General features: G+C 46.0%; 1 protein-coding gene across 2 annotated transcripts in view; it reads right to left on the bottom strand.

The window, feature by feature from the left end:
* Positions 1 to 13,451, bottom strand: part of UGGT2 (UDP-glucose glycoprotein glucosyltransferase 2) — a 241,848-nt gene that overhangs the window by 211,139 nt on the left and 17,258 nt on the right. For both annotated transcript variants that reach the window (XR_016438638.1, XM_090023359.1), the window contains exons 3-4: positions 6,310 to 6,440; positions 4,500 to 4,612 (exon numbers count right to left, since the gene is read on the bottom strand). Coding sequence is in view for 1 of the 2 variants with exons in the window: in XM_090023359.1 (XP_089879485.1) it covers positions 4,500 to 4,612; positions 6,310 to 6,440 (244 nt within the window). In the remaining variant the exon portion in view is untranslated. The remainder of the gene's footprint in view (positions 1 to 4,499; positions 4,613 to 6,309; positions 6,441 to 13,451) is intronic.

Genomic DNA, 13,451 nt, shown 5'->3' with positions numbered 1-13,451 from the left:
TTTTACACCAAAGTTCTTAATTCTAGTTAAAGAGATACAAAAAATATTGTAACTTCACTAGTCTGATTTAGCTAAAACAAGCATGCCACTTTCGGTAAATGGTTGAAATAAGGGCACAAAATAACTTTTCCTTCCATAATCTAGTGAAAAAAAGATCCATTGTAAAAGCCAAAACTCATTCAGCTCTCTCTGAGTTTAAATTGCTGATTTTAGTGAAAGACAGTAAAAAAAGCACTCTACCAAAGATTCACAAGAAGCTTTAATTAAATCTGTCAGCACCAAGGTAAAGATTCCCATCAGGACGAGTTCTCTGATTACCTTAAAAGACATCAGTCTGGTTTTTTACCCTGTGCTACTATTACTTTAATATTCTGGCATAAGCTTTTAATAGAAAAAAAAATTAAAAGGAAGTTTTCTAGGCAGAAAATACATGGTAATTATCAAAATGCTAGATGTAGCCTCCAGTGTGAAAAATGTGTAGGAAAGAATGGATACCAAACAAACAAAAATCCTGAAATATTTACTGGGTTATCATTCTAACGAGATTATAGCAGTATCAATAACTTTGTGAACAAAATGGAGCAAATTTTTGTAGACAAAAGAATCAAAAAAGGCAAATGTAAAGAGGAACGATTGATTTCTTCTGGTTTGAATCCTATTCCTAAAAAATGCAGGGTATATGTATTTAAAAGAGAATCTTTTAGCTCCATTTACCTTCACAAAGAAGTTAAGGGTATCTACATTTGCTTCATGAAGTTAAGACAATATTAACCACTGCAGAAATAAAAACAGAATGGTAAGCATAGTTGGAGGGGGGGGCACGGTTATGGCAGTGGAAAGCAGCTGTAACTCCCACACTTTTGTGGGGCTATAAGGGTCTAGGCAGACTGAACTGGAACAAGGTACAAACAGGGCAAATACTGTCTCAAGTGTATTGGTTAATGAGCTCCTACAGAAAGTATAGCCAATTAAACCCGTCCTTTATTGACTGGGTATGGACAGACTCAAATATTCTGACGTGCCCCAAATGCCTGCAGTGGCATCCCTATACTGGAGAAAAACCCAGGCTCAAGTCCTAAATGCCAGATACTATCTCCTGGCATTCCCTGTTATGAGGGATGACGGGTATTGTGGTGTATTGTCAGACTTCAATCTGTCTCAGCAAAAACCTGCTGACCACAACACAAAATGATGTATTAAAACAACCTTGCAAATGCTTAGGCAAGTAGTTTCTTTAACAATGGAATAGTGTGTAGGATACATGATTCCTTGTGTAAGAAGAACAAGATGCAGCTCACTAACTATCGTCAGCAGATAAAGCAGAAGCAAAGCCTTGGAGATGGTCCTGAAGTCAGCAAAGAACCAGAACGAATCAGTGATTGACGGAGAGTACCCAGATTCATGGCCTTATGCGTGCACTCTTAGCAGAGAGACATGCAAATGGAGGAAATGCATAAGCAAGTCTTTCTTAATGAAGTAAACAGTAAACCGAGGCAGAGCTTGTGATGGGAGGAGAAATAGGTGAAACAGGAGGAGGGATGTGTCCATGCGTCCGTTGGCGAGCACGCTCGCTAGGGCGCCTACGGATGATTGTCCACCAATCCCCGGTTGTGGCCCCTGCTCCGGGGATGCTCACGCCAGGTCCGCCTGCCACGACTTCGATGTTTCCTTGGTTCAGTGTGTTTATGATGGCGTGTGCACGTCCGGAAGTGGGACCTCCCGTTGATCCAGGTCCAAGATCCTTGAGGGCTCCTTCCTCCCCTACACCCTTGCCCAGGCCTCCGTGACCAAGTCCGGGCTGCCCACCTAGCCTCCCATCTGGTGGGGGGGGTTGGGACAACACCTCAAAATGTCCAACGCCAAGTGCGTAACCCGTAAGCCGAACAGTCAGTTCCCGTATGGGTGTCTGCCTCCGGGTCCCTGCAAGTCCCGCTCGCCTCTCTCGGCAGGCTTTAATTTCTCTATTGGGGTCTGCCATCTGTCACCGGAGCATCCCTGCCCCGCCTGGGCGGCTCTGTCTCTGGCCCCAGTGCACTGTGGCCGAGGCCCGTAGCCTGCTTCTTCTGGCTACCAGCCAAACAGCCCTCAGCTGGGGTGGGGTGCCCCCCCCCCAGCCTTCACAACTGTCACCACTGACTTCGGGGCTTGTCAACCCTAGTGCCTTGCCCCTGTGGGGCCTTACCCTTTCCCCAAAACACGCGTGCTGGGCGCAGGTCAGCACGCCTCCGCCGCTCCGGGCTTCCGCCAGGGATCCGCTCCTCTCCCGGCCCTTCCGGTCCGCCACTTCTCCGCGCCGGTGCTGCATTTGTGCCTGCTGGCACCGCCGCACACCTGGGGGAGGTAATTAAGCCTCGTGCCTTGGGGCCCCATGGAAAGCTCGCCTCCAGAGTCAGGCCCGCTCGGTGGCCTGCGAGCGATCTCGCCCCCACCACAGCTGCACCGCCTACATCGCTCCCCGCGCCCCGCAGCCGCTGACAATTTACTGGAGCGGCGGGACCCGCCTCGCTTCTCCCGAGGCTGCTCGGGGGTGAGGCTCTTTCACAGGATGAAGGCAGAAAAATGTTAATATGTATGAACCAAGGTGTATAAAATGTGAAAAGAACTATTGTTCAGTGCAGGCCCCCTGGTTCATGGGCTGTGTGTCTGTGAGGGACCCTTGTCCGAAGCTGTCTCCATTCTGAATAAAGCAGTTGCAAGCTATGTGTGCTGGCATCTGCTCCCTGCTTGCTCTGGCTAATGAGTACCAGGATCCATGAACAATTGGACCGTTGTCTACCTAGTCGCTGGGCACCGCATGAAGTCGGGGGTCTAACAGACACCATGGCCGGGGGTAAGCCTCAGCCTGCAACAGGACCTCAGCAGTGTCAGGCTTATCTTGCTCAGCCCTACTCCATGTTATACTTTGGGGAAAGCTATCCACTCTGTCTCTTGACAGCACAGTCTCCAGGCCAGTTTTATCAGCAGCAGCTTCCATCAAGCCCAACCCCCTCCACTTCAGAATAGGATTATTAGCAATTTTCCCCAGGGAACTCACAGTCGAAAGGCTAGACTTCAAATCTGACAACAACCTTGTGTTGGTTGGAGGAATCATGGTGCCAGAACTCTCTGAATAGTGCAGCTAACTCTGTTGAAGTTGCTGGCCACAGACTGGAGAATGTCAGGCACTGCCAACTTTGATGGCAATGGCCATGCACTTTTCCATGGTGAAAAGCACCCTCCTGCTGGTGGCTTGCTGCTCAAACAATGGGGTCAGGGTTAATATTGGTCTTCATGAACAGAGCACAGGTCATTTTATATTTCCGTCTCCACTGCTTGTCACCCAGTGTCCCTGAACTATGCGGTCTGACCAGACCATCCCTTGCCCAGTAGTGCTGGGTCATAGTTTCCAGGTGGTCCCAGAGAAGGCTGATCTGAATGGTGTCCTACACAGTGTCATCCTCAGGCATGTTAGTGTTGGTGGTAAAGAGCCTGTAATATATTTCAAGGAGGTGATTTCCAGGACCTCGGTCATGGTACCCTGAGCTGCCATGTTGTTGAATGCCAGCTGAGAAAAATGACAGAAGAGGACACAAAACGTGTCCAGCTAGTCCCTGACTCCTTGCCCTAAGCAGAACAAAAAGGAAACATCTTCTGGCACTGCATGGCCAGGGGACACAGGGCAGGGCAATAGTAGACATCAATTCCTAATATTCCAAAGTAAAAGACTCCTGTAAATGACAAACCCTTCTAAAGTGAAAGCAATCTGGCCTGCAGTGCCCTTATTTCAACCATTTATTTTGTGCCCTTATTACAACCACTTACCAAAAGTGGTATGTTTATTTTAGCTAAATCAGACTAGTGATGTTACAATAGTTTTTTGTATCTCTTTAACTATGGAAAACTAGAATAAAGAACTTTGGTAAGCAACCAGCACAAGCTGGAGGAGGCCGCAGACATCAATGGACTCTCTACTCTGCACTCAGCAGTTTTTGAGAGCCCCTAGAGACTTGGATCTAAAATGCATGCTAGGGTCTCCACCCTCCAGCCCTTTAGTTGAAGAAGTATGGACCCAGAGCTATTTTAAAGCACTTCAGAAGGGACAGGCCTGAATGTCTATGCAATGCTGAAGCACTCCAAATTTGAAGTGCTTCATATTGCAGAGGGATTTGAAGCACTTCAAAAGAATATCTGTTTATATACCCTCAGAAACTCAGGAAAATGCAAACTATGCCTTTTTGCACCTGGTTAGATGATACAAGTGCTATGATTTTAAGATGGTAATTTTCATTCCTAGTTAGTGAATTCTCATAAACTTAAGCATTTACAGTATTCAAAACAAGAAATAATGCACTTTTCAAAACAGCATAATGAAATGTTCAACATATAATGTCTTCAATATGATAGAAAAAATTACATACTTATAAGAACTATCAGGTAAATGTGCACTTGAAGTATTTATACTACAATATTACAGTTTGCTCTTTAATAATGTCTTTTTAAAGACAGTTCATTACATTTACCTCTTAGCAGCTTTCTTCAGAAGTTTTTTAATTTCATTAGTCTTACAGGTGTGCTTCTCATGGATAACCACAAATGCACTGCAACCTTCTGGTGGAGGTTCATCAACTGCAATCTAATATTTCAACAATTACATTCAACCAGGCTGTTTTAATTGCACTTCAACTTAAAATTAAACACACCCTTTTGATTAAAATATCTCATCAACTACTATTAAGTTGTGTTTCTAATTAAGCACATTCAAAATAGGGGACATGTGAAGAAAGTAATGAAAAAGTTTAAAATGATATAAGTGCATTATATTGTCTCCATAGTTCATCGTATTTAGTTATATCCTGAGAACATACATGCTTAATTTAGTTTTTTTAATATTTTTGAAAACACTGGCTGGCAGGTCTTCTGCACATGATTTGAAATCATGGAGTATATTTTGAATAGGGGATTTATCTTTAAGTCAGTGTTGTCTGCTATATTATGAGCAGGAGTAGTAAGACAGGAAGCCAAAAAAATGCAAAACAATAAATACAATAACCCCCAGAAAATAAAGCATTTTCCATATATTTTTCTTTTTTCTTTCTTTCTCTTCCCCCATATTAGAAGTTTTTTGGAGCTTTGTTCTCCAAATCCCAAGATTTTTACATTTTTAAAACTACCTTCTGACATGTGTCACATCTTACATTCTCTCATATAAATCAGTTACTTTGCTTTCACAAAGAGGTACAAGATAAAGTCAGAAGGTAGGGTACGGTGGCACCTCAGAAACTAACTGTTTCAGAAAGTTATATCCATTCATAGTTGACAAAGTATGCCACTGATACCTGTAGGACTGTCACATATGAAAGCTTACACCTTTCTGAACCAATAAGTCTCTAAGGTGCCACCCTGCCCTATTTTCCGTTTGACTTCAAACTGACATGGCTAACTGCCTCTCTCTACTCAAAAATATATATGAAAAAACTGATTCCTGAACTGACTCTCCCCAGCACAGAATGAGTTTGTTTCCAGCTCAACTGAACCACAACTGACAAACACAGGAATCTGAACTATTTTCCTTCCCCTTAAGGCTGCATTGCTATGGGACAACAGGAAGAAGTACTGTCTCAGTCTAGGTAGGAAATCACATATACATTAAGGTAATTTATAACTTTCTCCTTTCAGCAGTGGAAGGAAACAGGGAGTAATATTGAGCAGTGTAAGTGACAAGAGCTCCACTACAGTCATGAGTATAGCAAGTCAACTGTATGGAAAGAATTCCCTAATTAAGAAATGCTCAAATTTTGAGGGGGGAAGAGTAGTACGATATGCAATTCCCAGCAGCACAGAAAATAAGACTCAGCTCTTACGTAACTGCAGTTGTAATGAAACTTTTCTTAAGATTAAACATGACTATTTGTTCCTCAGGTTTAATACAACTCTTCTCTATAAGATACCACGTTATATATTTCATAATCAGGGATTCCAATTTTCCCTGATTTAAAAACAAAACAAAACATTTTTGATTTAAAAAAGTGAACCCAGATCCACGTTTTCCCATGATTAAAATGAAACACTGCTATATATATGTCTATATATTAGTGGCGTTTCATTTTAAATCATGGGAAAATGTGGATTTGGGGTTACTTTTTCTAACCAAAAATCATGGATTTTTTTTAAATGAGAGAAAACCAGGATCCCTGATCATAACATATCTCATATTTGATTCTAAGCAGTATTTGTGTTATGTATGGAAAAAATAATAATTAACATGATTTACACCATAGAACAGATTTCACAAACACATAAATGTCAAATATATCAGATAATTTTACAAACCTGTTGAAACATATGAACAGTTGGAGAGTATGCCCTTATAGAAAGGGCAAACTTCAATAGATTGATCTGCAAGTTTGATAAAAATTGTCCTGCTTTCTTCAAGATTAAGTTGTAATACGAATGGTCTGAGTCTGTTACAAAAAAAAAAGTGAGATTTTAGCATGTAGTCATTAAGTTACATGGCATCTCTTCTGGCATTAAGCAATATGTAAGTATTATCTATAGTGACAGTCAACTGAACAACAAAAATAATTATAATATTCTCTACTAGTGGCTTCCTATATTCAGCAAATCTAAGAGATCAACATCAAGGGGACAAAAATGCCAAAAATAAGATCATAGATTCATAGATGTTTGGGTCAGAAGGGACCTCAATGGATCATCGAGTCCGACCCCCTGCATAGACAGGAAAGAGTGCAGGGTTCAGATGACCCCAGCCAGATGCCCATCCAACCTCCTCTTGAAGACCCCCAGGGTAGGGGAGAGCATCACCTCCCTTGGGAGCCCATTCCAGACCCTGGCCACTCTGTGAAGAAGTTCCTCCTAATGTCCAGTCTAAATCTGCTCTCTGCTAGCTTATGGCCATTATTTCTTGTGACCCCCAGGGGCACATTGGTGAGTAGAGCCTCACCAATTCCCTTCTGCACCCCCATGATGAATTTATAGGCAGCCACAAAGTCGCCTCTCAACCTTCTCTTGTGGAGGCTGAAGAGGTCCAGGTGCCCTAGTCTCTCCTCATAGGGCTTGGCCTGCAAGCCCTTAACCATACGAGTGGCCCTTCTCTGGACCCTCTCCAGGTTATCCACAACCCTCTTGAAGTGTGTCGCCCAGAACTGGATGCAGTATTCCAACTACGGTCTGACCAGCACCCGATAGAGGGGAAGTATCACCTCCTTGGTTCTGTTTGCCATGCATCTGCTAATGCACGATAAAGTGCAGTTAGCTTTTCTGATGACTTCGTCACACTGATGACTCATATTCATGTTGGAGTCCACTAGGACTCCAAGATCCCTTTCCACTTTCATACTACCAAGCAGGTCATTTCCTAGGCAGTAGATGTGCTGGACATTTTTCCTCCCTAGGTGCAGTACTTTGCATTTCTCCTTGTTAAATTGCATTCCATTGTTTTCTGCCCATTTGTCCAGCCTGTCCAGGTCTGCCTGTAGTTGTTCCCTGCCCTCCAGTGTGTCCACTTCTCCCCACAGTTTTGTATCATCCGCAAACTTGGACAGAGTACACTTCACTCCCTCATCCAAGTCACTGATGAAGACATTGAAGAGCAGTGGTCCAAAGACCAAGCCCTGCAGGACCCCACTACCCACGTCCTTCCAGGTCGATACCGACCCATCCACTACCACTCTCTGGGTACGACCCTCTAGTCAATTTGCCACCCAACAGACCATGTAATCATCCAGATCACAGCTTCTTAACTTGTTCACCAGTACAGGGTGGGATACTGTATCAAAGGCCTTCCTGAAGTTTAAGTAAACGATATCAACCCCTACTCCTGTGTTGACATGTTTTGTAATCTGGTCATAAAAAAGAGACTAGATTAGTCAGGCATGATTTACTTGCTACAAACCCGTGTTGGTTTTCCCTCAGCATAACTTTTCCTGTTGGCCTCTCACATATATGAGCCTTAATAATCTTCTCAAAGACTTTGCCAAGGATGGAGGTGAGACTGACTGGCCTATAGTTGCCTGGATCCTCCTTCCTCCACTTCCTGAAAATAGGAACCACACTGGCCCTCTTCCAGTCCTCCGGGACCTGTCCTGTGTGCCACAAGTGCTTAAATATTCTTGCCAGTGGCTGTGCAATGACATCAGCCAGTGCCTTCAGTATCCTTGGATGGAGCTCATCCGGGCCAGCTGACTTAAACACATCCAGTCCTTCCAAGTGACTCTGCAACATCTCAGGGTCAACGCTTGGTAGTCTGGTACCCAGCTGTTGCCTCTCTACAATCCCATTGTGAGACTTGTCTTGCCCCTCGTTTAGGAAGACTGAGGCAAATAAATCATTGAGGAGTTCAGCCTTTTCCTCCCTGTCTGTCACCAATGGTTTAATATTGTCAATGGTTTAATATTTTCAAGGACTGAAAATCTGTCAGGAAAGAAGAGAAAATAATGTTTTCCTAGGTGGCCATAACTGGAGTATGGAGTACAATTTATTAATTTAGGTCAATTCATCCTGCATCTATCCTACACCTTTTTATGCAAATAATGGCTACTTACCAGTAACCAGAGTTCTTAGGGATAATTGCACATTGACCTTTGGGATGTACCAATGTAGTTTGCACAGGGCAATCTTTTAGTATCATTGCTAATTGGAAAATTATCCTGACTCCTGTCCTCCTCTCTTCAGGAATTCAGAAGTCTGAATTCTTGCATACTATCCAGCCTTGCCTTCTTTAATTGTTTTTAAATATAAATAGAACTCTTTAGGTTCTCTCCCCAGGGAGATATTGTTCTTTACTCAATTGTCAAAGGGCCCATTGTGGTGAACGCTTAAATCTCTGATCAACTAATTTGCCAGTATATTGTCTTTTTAGGCAAAGTGCAAAATTATTGTATAAATTTGGAGTACTCTGCAGCACTATCAGTGAGCCACAGCCTCTTTGTACAGCTGGCAGTAATGTGACTCCTTCCACTTATTCATATATGTTCTCAGTAACTACTTGAGCCACTCTTCCATGTGGTTAAGGAAGAAATTACCCAAGAGCCCAATTCTTGAGTTTTAATATACAGATTTTTCTCCCCAAATGTGTGAATTCTTGCATAGAACTCTGCAGCCCATAAGCACAGTCTCAGTCACCCCACTGGATGTGACTGTGGCCAATGGAACTAAGACAGTGACAGCAACTCCTTTCAGGACGATGTAAAGTTAAGCCAGTCACATACCTGAATACATTTCTTACTGTCCCTGTCTGGAACATAATTCCTTCTTACACAATGCACTAGAACAGTGATTTTCAATCAGGGTGCCATAGCACACTAAGGTGCCTTGAGATCCTTTCACAGGTGATGCAGGGTACCACGCAATATTAGTATTGGTAAGTGTACAAACATTCAGAAGATAAACCCAGGCTGGCTGCAGATCCGGGAGGAGCCAGGCAGAGGTATTTTGCCCCAAGTGGCACAATTTGCCCCACACAAAAGTGCATTTCCAGGCACATGCCCTGAGGCAAAAAGCCCTGGCTCAAATTTGCACCACTTCTATTTGAGCTGTTGCAAGCACATGTACTTGCATAGAAGTGGTGCAAATTTGAGCTGGGGCAGGGCAGGGATGGGGGGAATCGGGGGGCAGGCAGGGGATGGGACAGGGATGGGGGGGTTCGGGGAGCAGGCAGGGGTCCCCCCCATGGTCCTCTCCCCCTCTTCCATCCACCCCTTACCCTCACCCCTTACTTACTTGGAATGGAGCCTGGGTCCAGCTTCCTGCAGCTGATGCGCTGCCTGTCCTGCATGGGCAGGCAGTGAGCTTCAGCACCAGGGCAAGGGCCAACCAAGGAGACACTCTGGCTTCTACCAGAGTGTCTTTGTGGAGGACTCAGCCTCTGGTTGCCTCAGGGCACAATTTTGAACTGTACCCTGCCCTGCTTTTTTTCGCTATGGGTTTTTTTGACTCCTGGATATCCAGGGGTCTAATTTTGCCCCCATGCTGCAAATCTGCAACGCAAGGAACATTTTCTCATACCTGCACATGCCTCTTGCAGCATCTTAAAGGAGTTTGAGATGCTGCAAGAGGCATATGCAGGCTCATCTGGATGCACTCATGAAAGGGATGCTCCAAACCGTTATCCCGCCCACCAATTATTACCCCATGGTCCTAGTCCATGTGGGCACTAATGATGCGGCCAGGAGATGCCCTGATCGCCTGATGGAGGACTACCATGCTCTGGGGTGCGTGCTGAAGGAGATGGGTGCACAGGTGGTTTTCTCTTCTATCCTGCCAGTGAGTGGACATGGCAGACAGCATGAAATGTGCATCGCAGAGACCAACTATAGGAATGGTGCTTCGAGGCAGGCTTTGGCTTCCTCAGCCATGACCAGGACATCACGACAAGAGACATGCTTGGATGGGATGGGCTCCACCTTTCCCCTAAAGGTAAGCATGCGTTCTCTTCTAGGTTGGTGGACCTTCTCCGGCGGGCTTTAAACTAGGCTCATCAAGGGAAGGAGAAGTTGAGGGTGGAGGAAACATCGGACTGCCTGACCAAGCAACACCCACAACTACAGCCCAGCCTAGACCAACGAGCGAAACAAATAAACAGGTAACCGACAGGGGCCGCGGTAATGCTGGGACGAGGTGGTCAGTACACACATCCACAGGAGGCCTCAAATGCCTCTACACAAACGCTAGTAGCATGGGAAACAAGCAGGAGGAACTCACCCTCCTGCTAGCTGACGCCAGCCCGGACATAGCGGGGATCACTGAAACGTGATGGGACTCAACGCATGACTGGGTGGTGAATGTCGAGGACTATAGGCTATACAGGAGGGACAGGATAGGAAAGACAGGTGGGAGTGTGGCACTCTATATTAAGGAGGAATACACTTCCTCGTTAATTAGTAAGGAGTCAGAGGGAGGGCACTCTGAAGTGCTTTGGGTTAGAGTACAAGGCAGTCGAGGTGAGAGACTTAATGGTGGGGGTCTACTACAGACCTCCCAACCAGGGGGAAGAGCCTGACCAGGAATTCGTAGGTCAGCTCACAGAGGTAGTGAAGGGTAAGGATGTGAGGGACCTGAACTTCCTGGACATCTGCTGGGAAGAGCAGTCAACCAGGTCTGACCACTCACATCGGTTCTTAGACAGAGTGCAGAACCTTCATCTAACCCAGGAGGTGCATAGCCCCACCAGGGGAGACGCCTTGCTGGAACTAGTGCTGGCTACGGGTGATGACCTGGTGAGGGGGCTGCAGGTGCTCGACCACCTGGGCAATAGTGATCATCGCCTGCTGGAATTCACCATCCAGCACAAGGTGGTAAAGGCCTGCAGTAAGGCAGCAGCCCTAGATTTCAGGAGGGCAAACTTCAATGAGCTAAGGAGGATAGTTGGGGAACCGCTGAGGTCCCAGAGGGGAGGGGAGCCAGGTGTCCAGGGAGAGTGGTCGCTCCTTAAGGAGACGATCCTCCAAGCCCAAAGGGAGGTAATCCCAACAAGGATCAAAGGGAGCAGGAGAGCACACAAGCCTCCATGGCTCACCAAAAGCATCCGGGAATGTCTCCTTGCTAAAAGGGAGGCGTACACCCATTGGAAAGAAGGGAACATCACCAGTGATATCTATACTACAGTCACTCAGGGATGAAGGGGGGCAGTCAGGAAGGCCAAGGCAGAGATGGAATTAGGGCTAGATTCCTGGATTCAGGATAATAAGAAGTCCTTCTTCAAATACATAGTGGGTAAAAAGAAGGTTCCGGGTAATGTGGGGCCCCTGCAGGACGTTTTGGGGAATTTGGTTGTCACACCAGATGACAAAGCTAACATGTTTAACGATTTCTTTGCCTCCATCTTTCTAAGTAGGGACCAGAACAGCTACCTCCCTGCTGGGCCCCCCTCGGGCCCCAGGGGAGGCACACCTGGGCCAAGGGTTACTGAGGAACTTGTTAGGGAACTTCTGGAGGGACTGGACGTATTCAAGTCAGCCGGTCCGGACGATCTCCACCCTAGAGTTCTAAAGGAATTGGCCGAGGTCATTGCAGGACCCCGGCACAGCTTTACAAGCACTCGTGGTGCTCTGGTGTGGTGCCAGAGGACTGAAAGAGGGCCAATGTGGTTCCCATCTTCAAAAAGGGGAAAAAGAAGGACCCGGGAAACTACAGGCCAGTTAGTCTTACCTCGATCCTAGGCAAGCTGTTTGAGAAAATTATTCTAGCACACATCCACAAGGGGCCTGCAGGGGACTGCATGCTTAGGGGCAACCAACACGGGTTCATCAGTGGCAGGTCCTGTCAGATCAACCTGGTGGCTTTTACAATCAGATCACCAAATCATTAGATGCAGGGGTAGCAGTGGACATAGTCTTCCTGGACTTCCGGAAGGCTTTCAACACTGTCTCTCACCCCATTCTCATTAAGAAACTGGGGGACTGTGGTGTCGACACCCACACAGTCAAATGGGTTGCTAACTGGCTGGAGGGCCGCACCCAGAGGGTGGTAGTGGATGGGTCCTTCTACTTCACGGTCAGGGCGGCTAGGATCTAGAACCAACTTCCAAGAGAAGTGGTGCAGGCTCCTACCGTGGGGGTTTTCAAGAGGAGGTTAGATGAACACCTTGCTGGGGTCGTTTGACTGCCATGGCTGGGGGTCGGACTAGATGATCTACTCAGGTCTCTTCTGACCCTAGAAACTATAGGGTGCATCCAGATGAGCATGCATGTGCACTTCGCGGCACCTGAAACGCTTTTCAGGCACCGCAAAACTGATGTGGTTCACATGAATAGGTTCTCCATGCTGCATATTTGCACTGTGGAGGCAAATTTAGATATCAGGAACTCCCGGTATCAAAAAAAAATGGGGCCTAAAAAAGCAAGCTGGTGTAGGTGGCTGCAGCACACACTGCCCGAAAACAGAGCCTGGCCGGGCACAGCCACACCCTGGGTGCTGGCCAGGCTCTACATGCTCAGATTGCCACTGCTGTAACTCCGGGAGGCCACCAAGAAAGGCTGCTGGGGCCAATCCAGGTGCTGGCCCTGGCCTCCCCTACCCCACCCAGGGCAATTTGCTACCCCCTATAGCACACATGCAGGGGCGTTCCCTGGGGACAAGTAGCAGTGGCACAACTATATGCTGCTATTTGACTTCAGGGAAATGCATGTGCATGCTCATCTGGACACAGCCATAGAATCTGACCTTTCTAATGAAAGAATAGAGCTTCTGAAGGTCTAGACCTCCATCTTTCTTCTGCTAAATCAACCAACTAAATGAGCTTCAGATTTTTACAGTTTCTCATGAGCAGGATCACTGAAAAGAGATGGAAAAGGAGGACTGCAGTGGGAGAGGCACAGTGATGTACTGAATAAAGTAACCCTGTTGGATAGTCTACAAAAATGGTACTATGAGGATCTAAGTAGCAGCAAAAATGGTTACAAATGAAACATGCCAAATTATTCCTTAAAGCATCTATCTAATATTTATAAAGAAAA

This window comes from Crocodylus siamensis, chromosome 1, assembly GCF_052110815.1.
Source record: "Crocodylus siamensis isolate JL-2025a chromosome 1, ASM5211081v1, whole genome shotgun sequence".
NCBI classification, from domain to species: domain Eukaryota; kingdom Metazoa; phylum Chordata; order Crocodylia; family Crocodylidae; genus Crocodylus; species Crocodylus siamensis.
The sequence above is the reverse complement of the archived record's forward strand: the minus strand, read 5'-3'. Positions and strand labels throughout refer to the sequence as shown.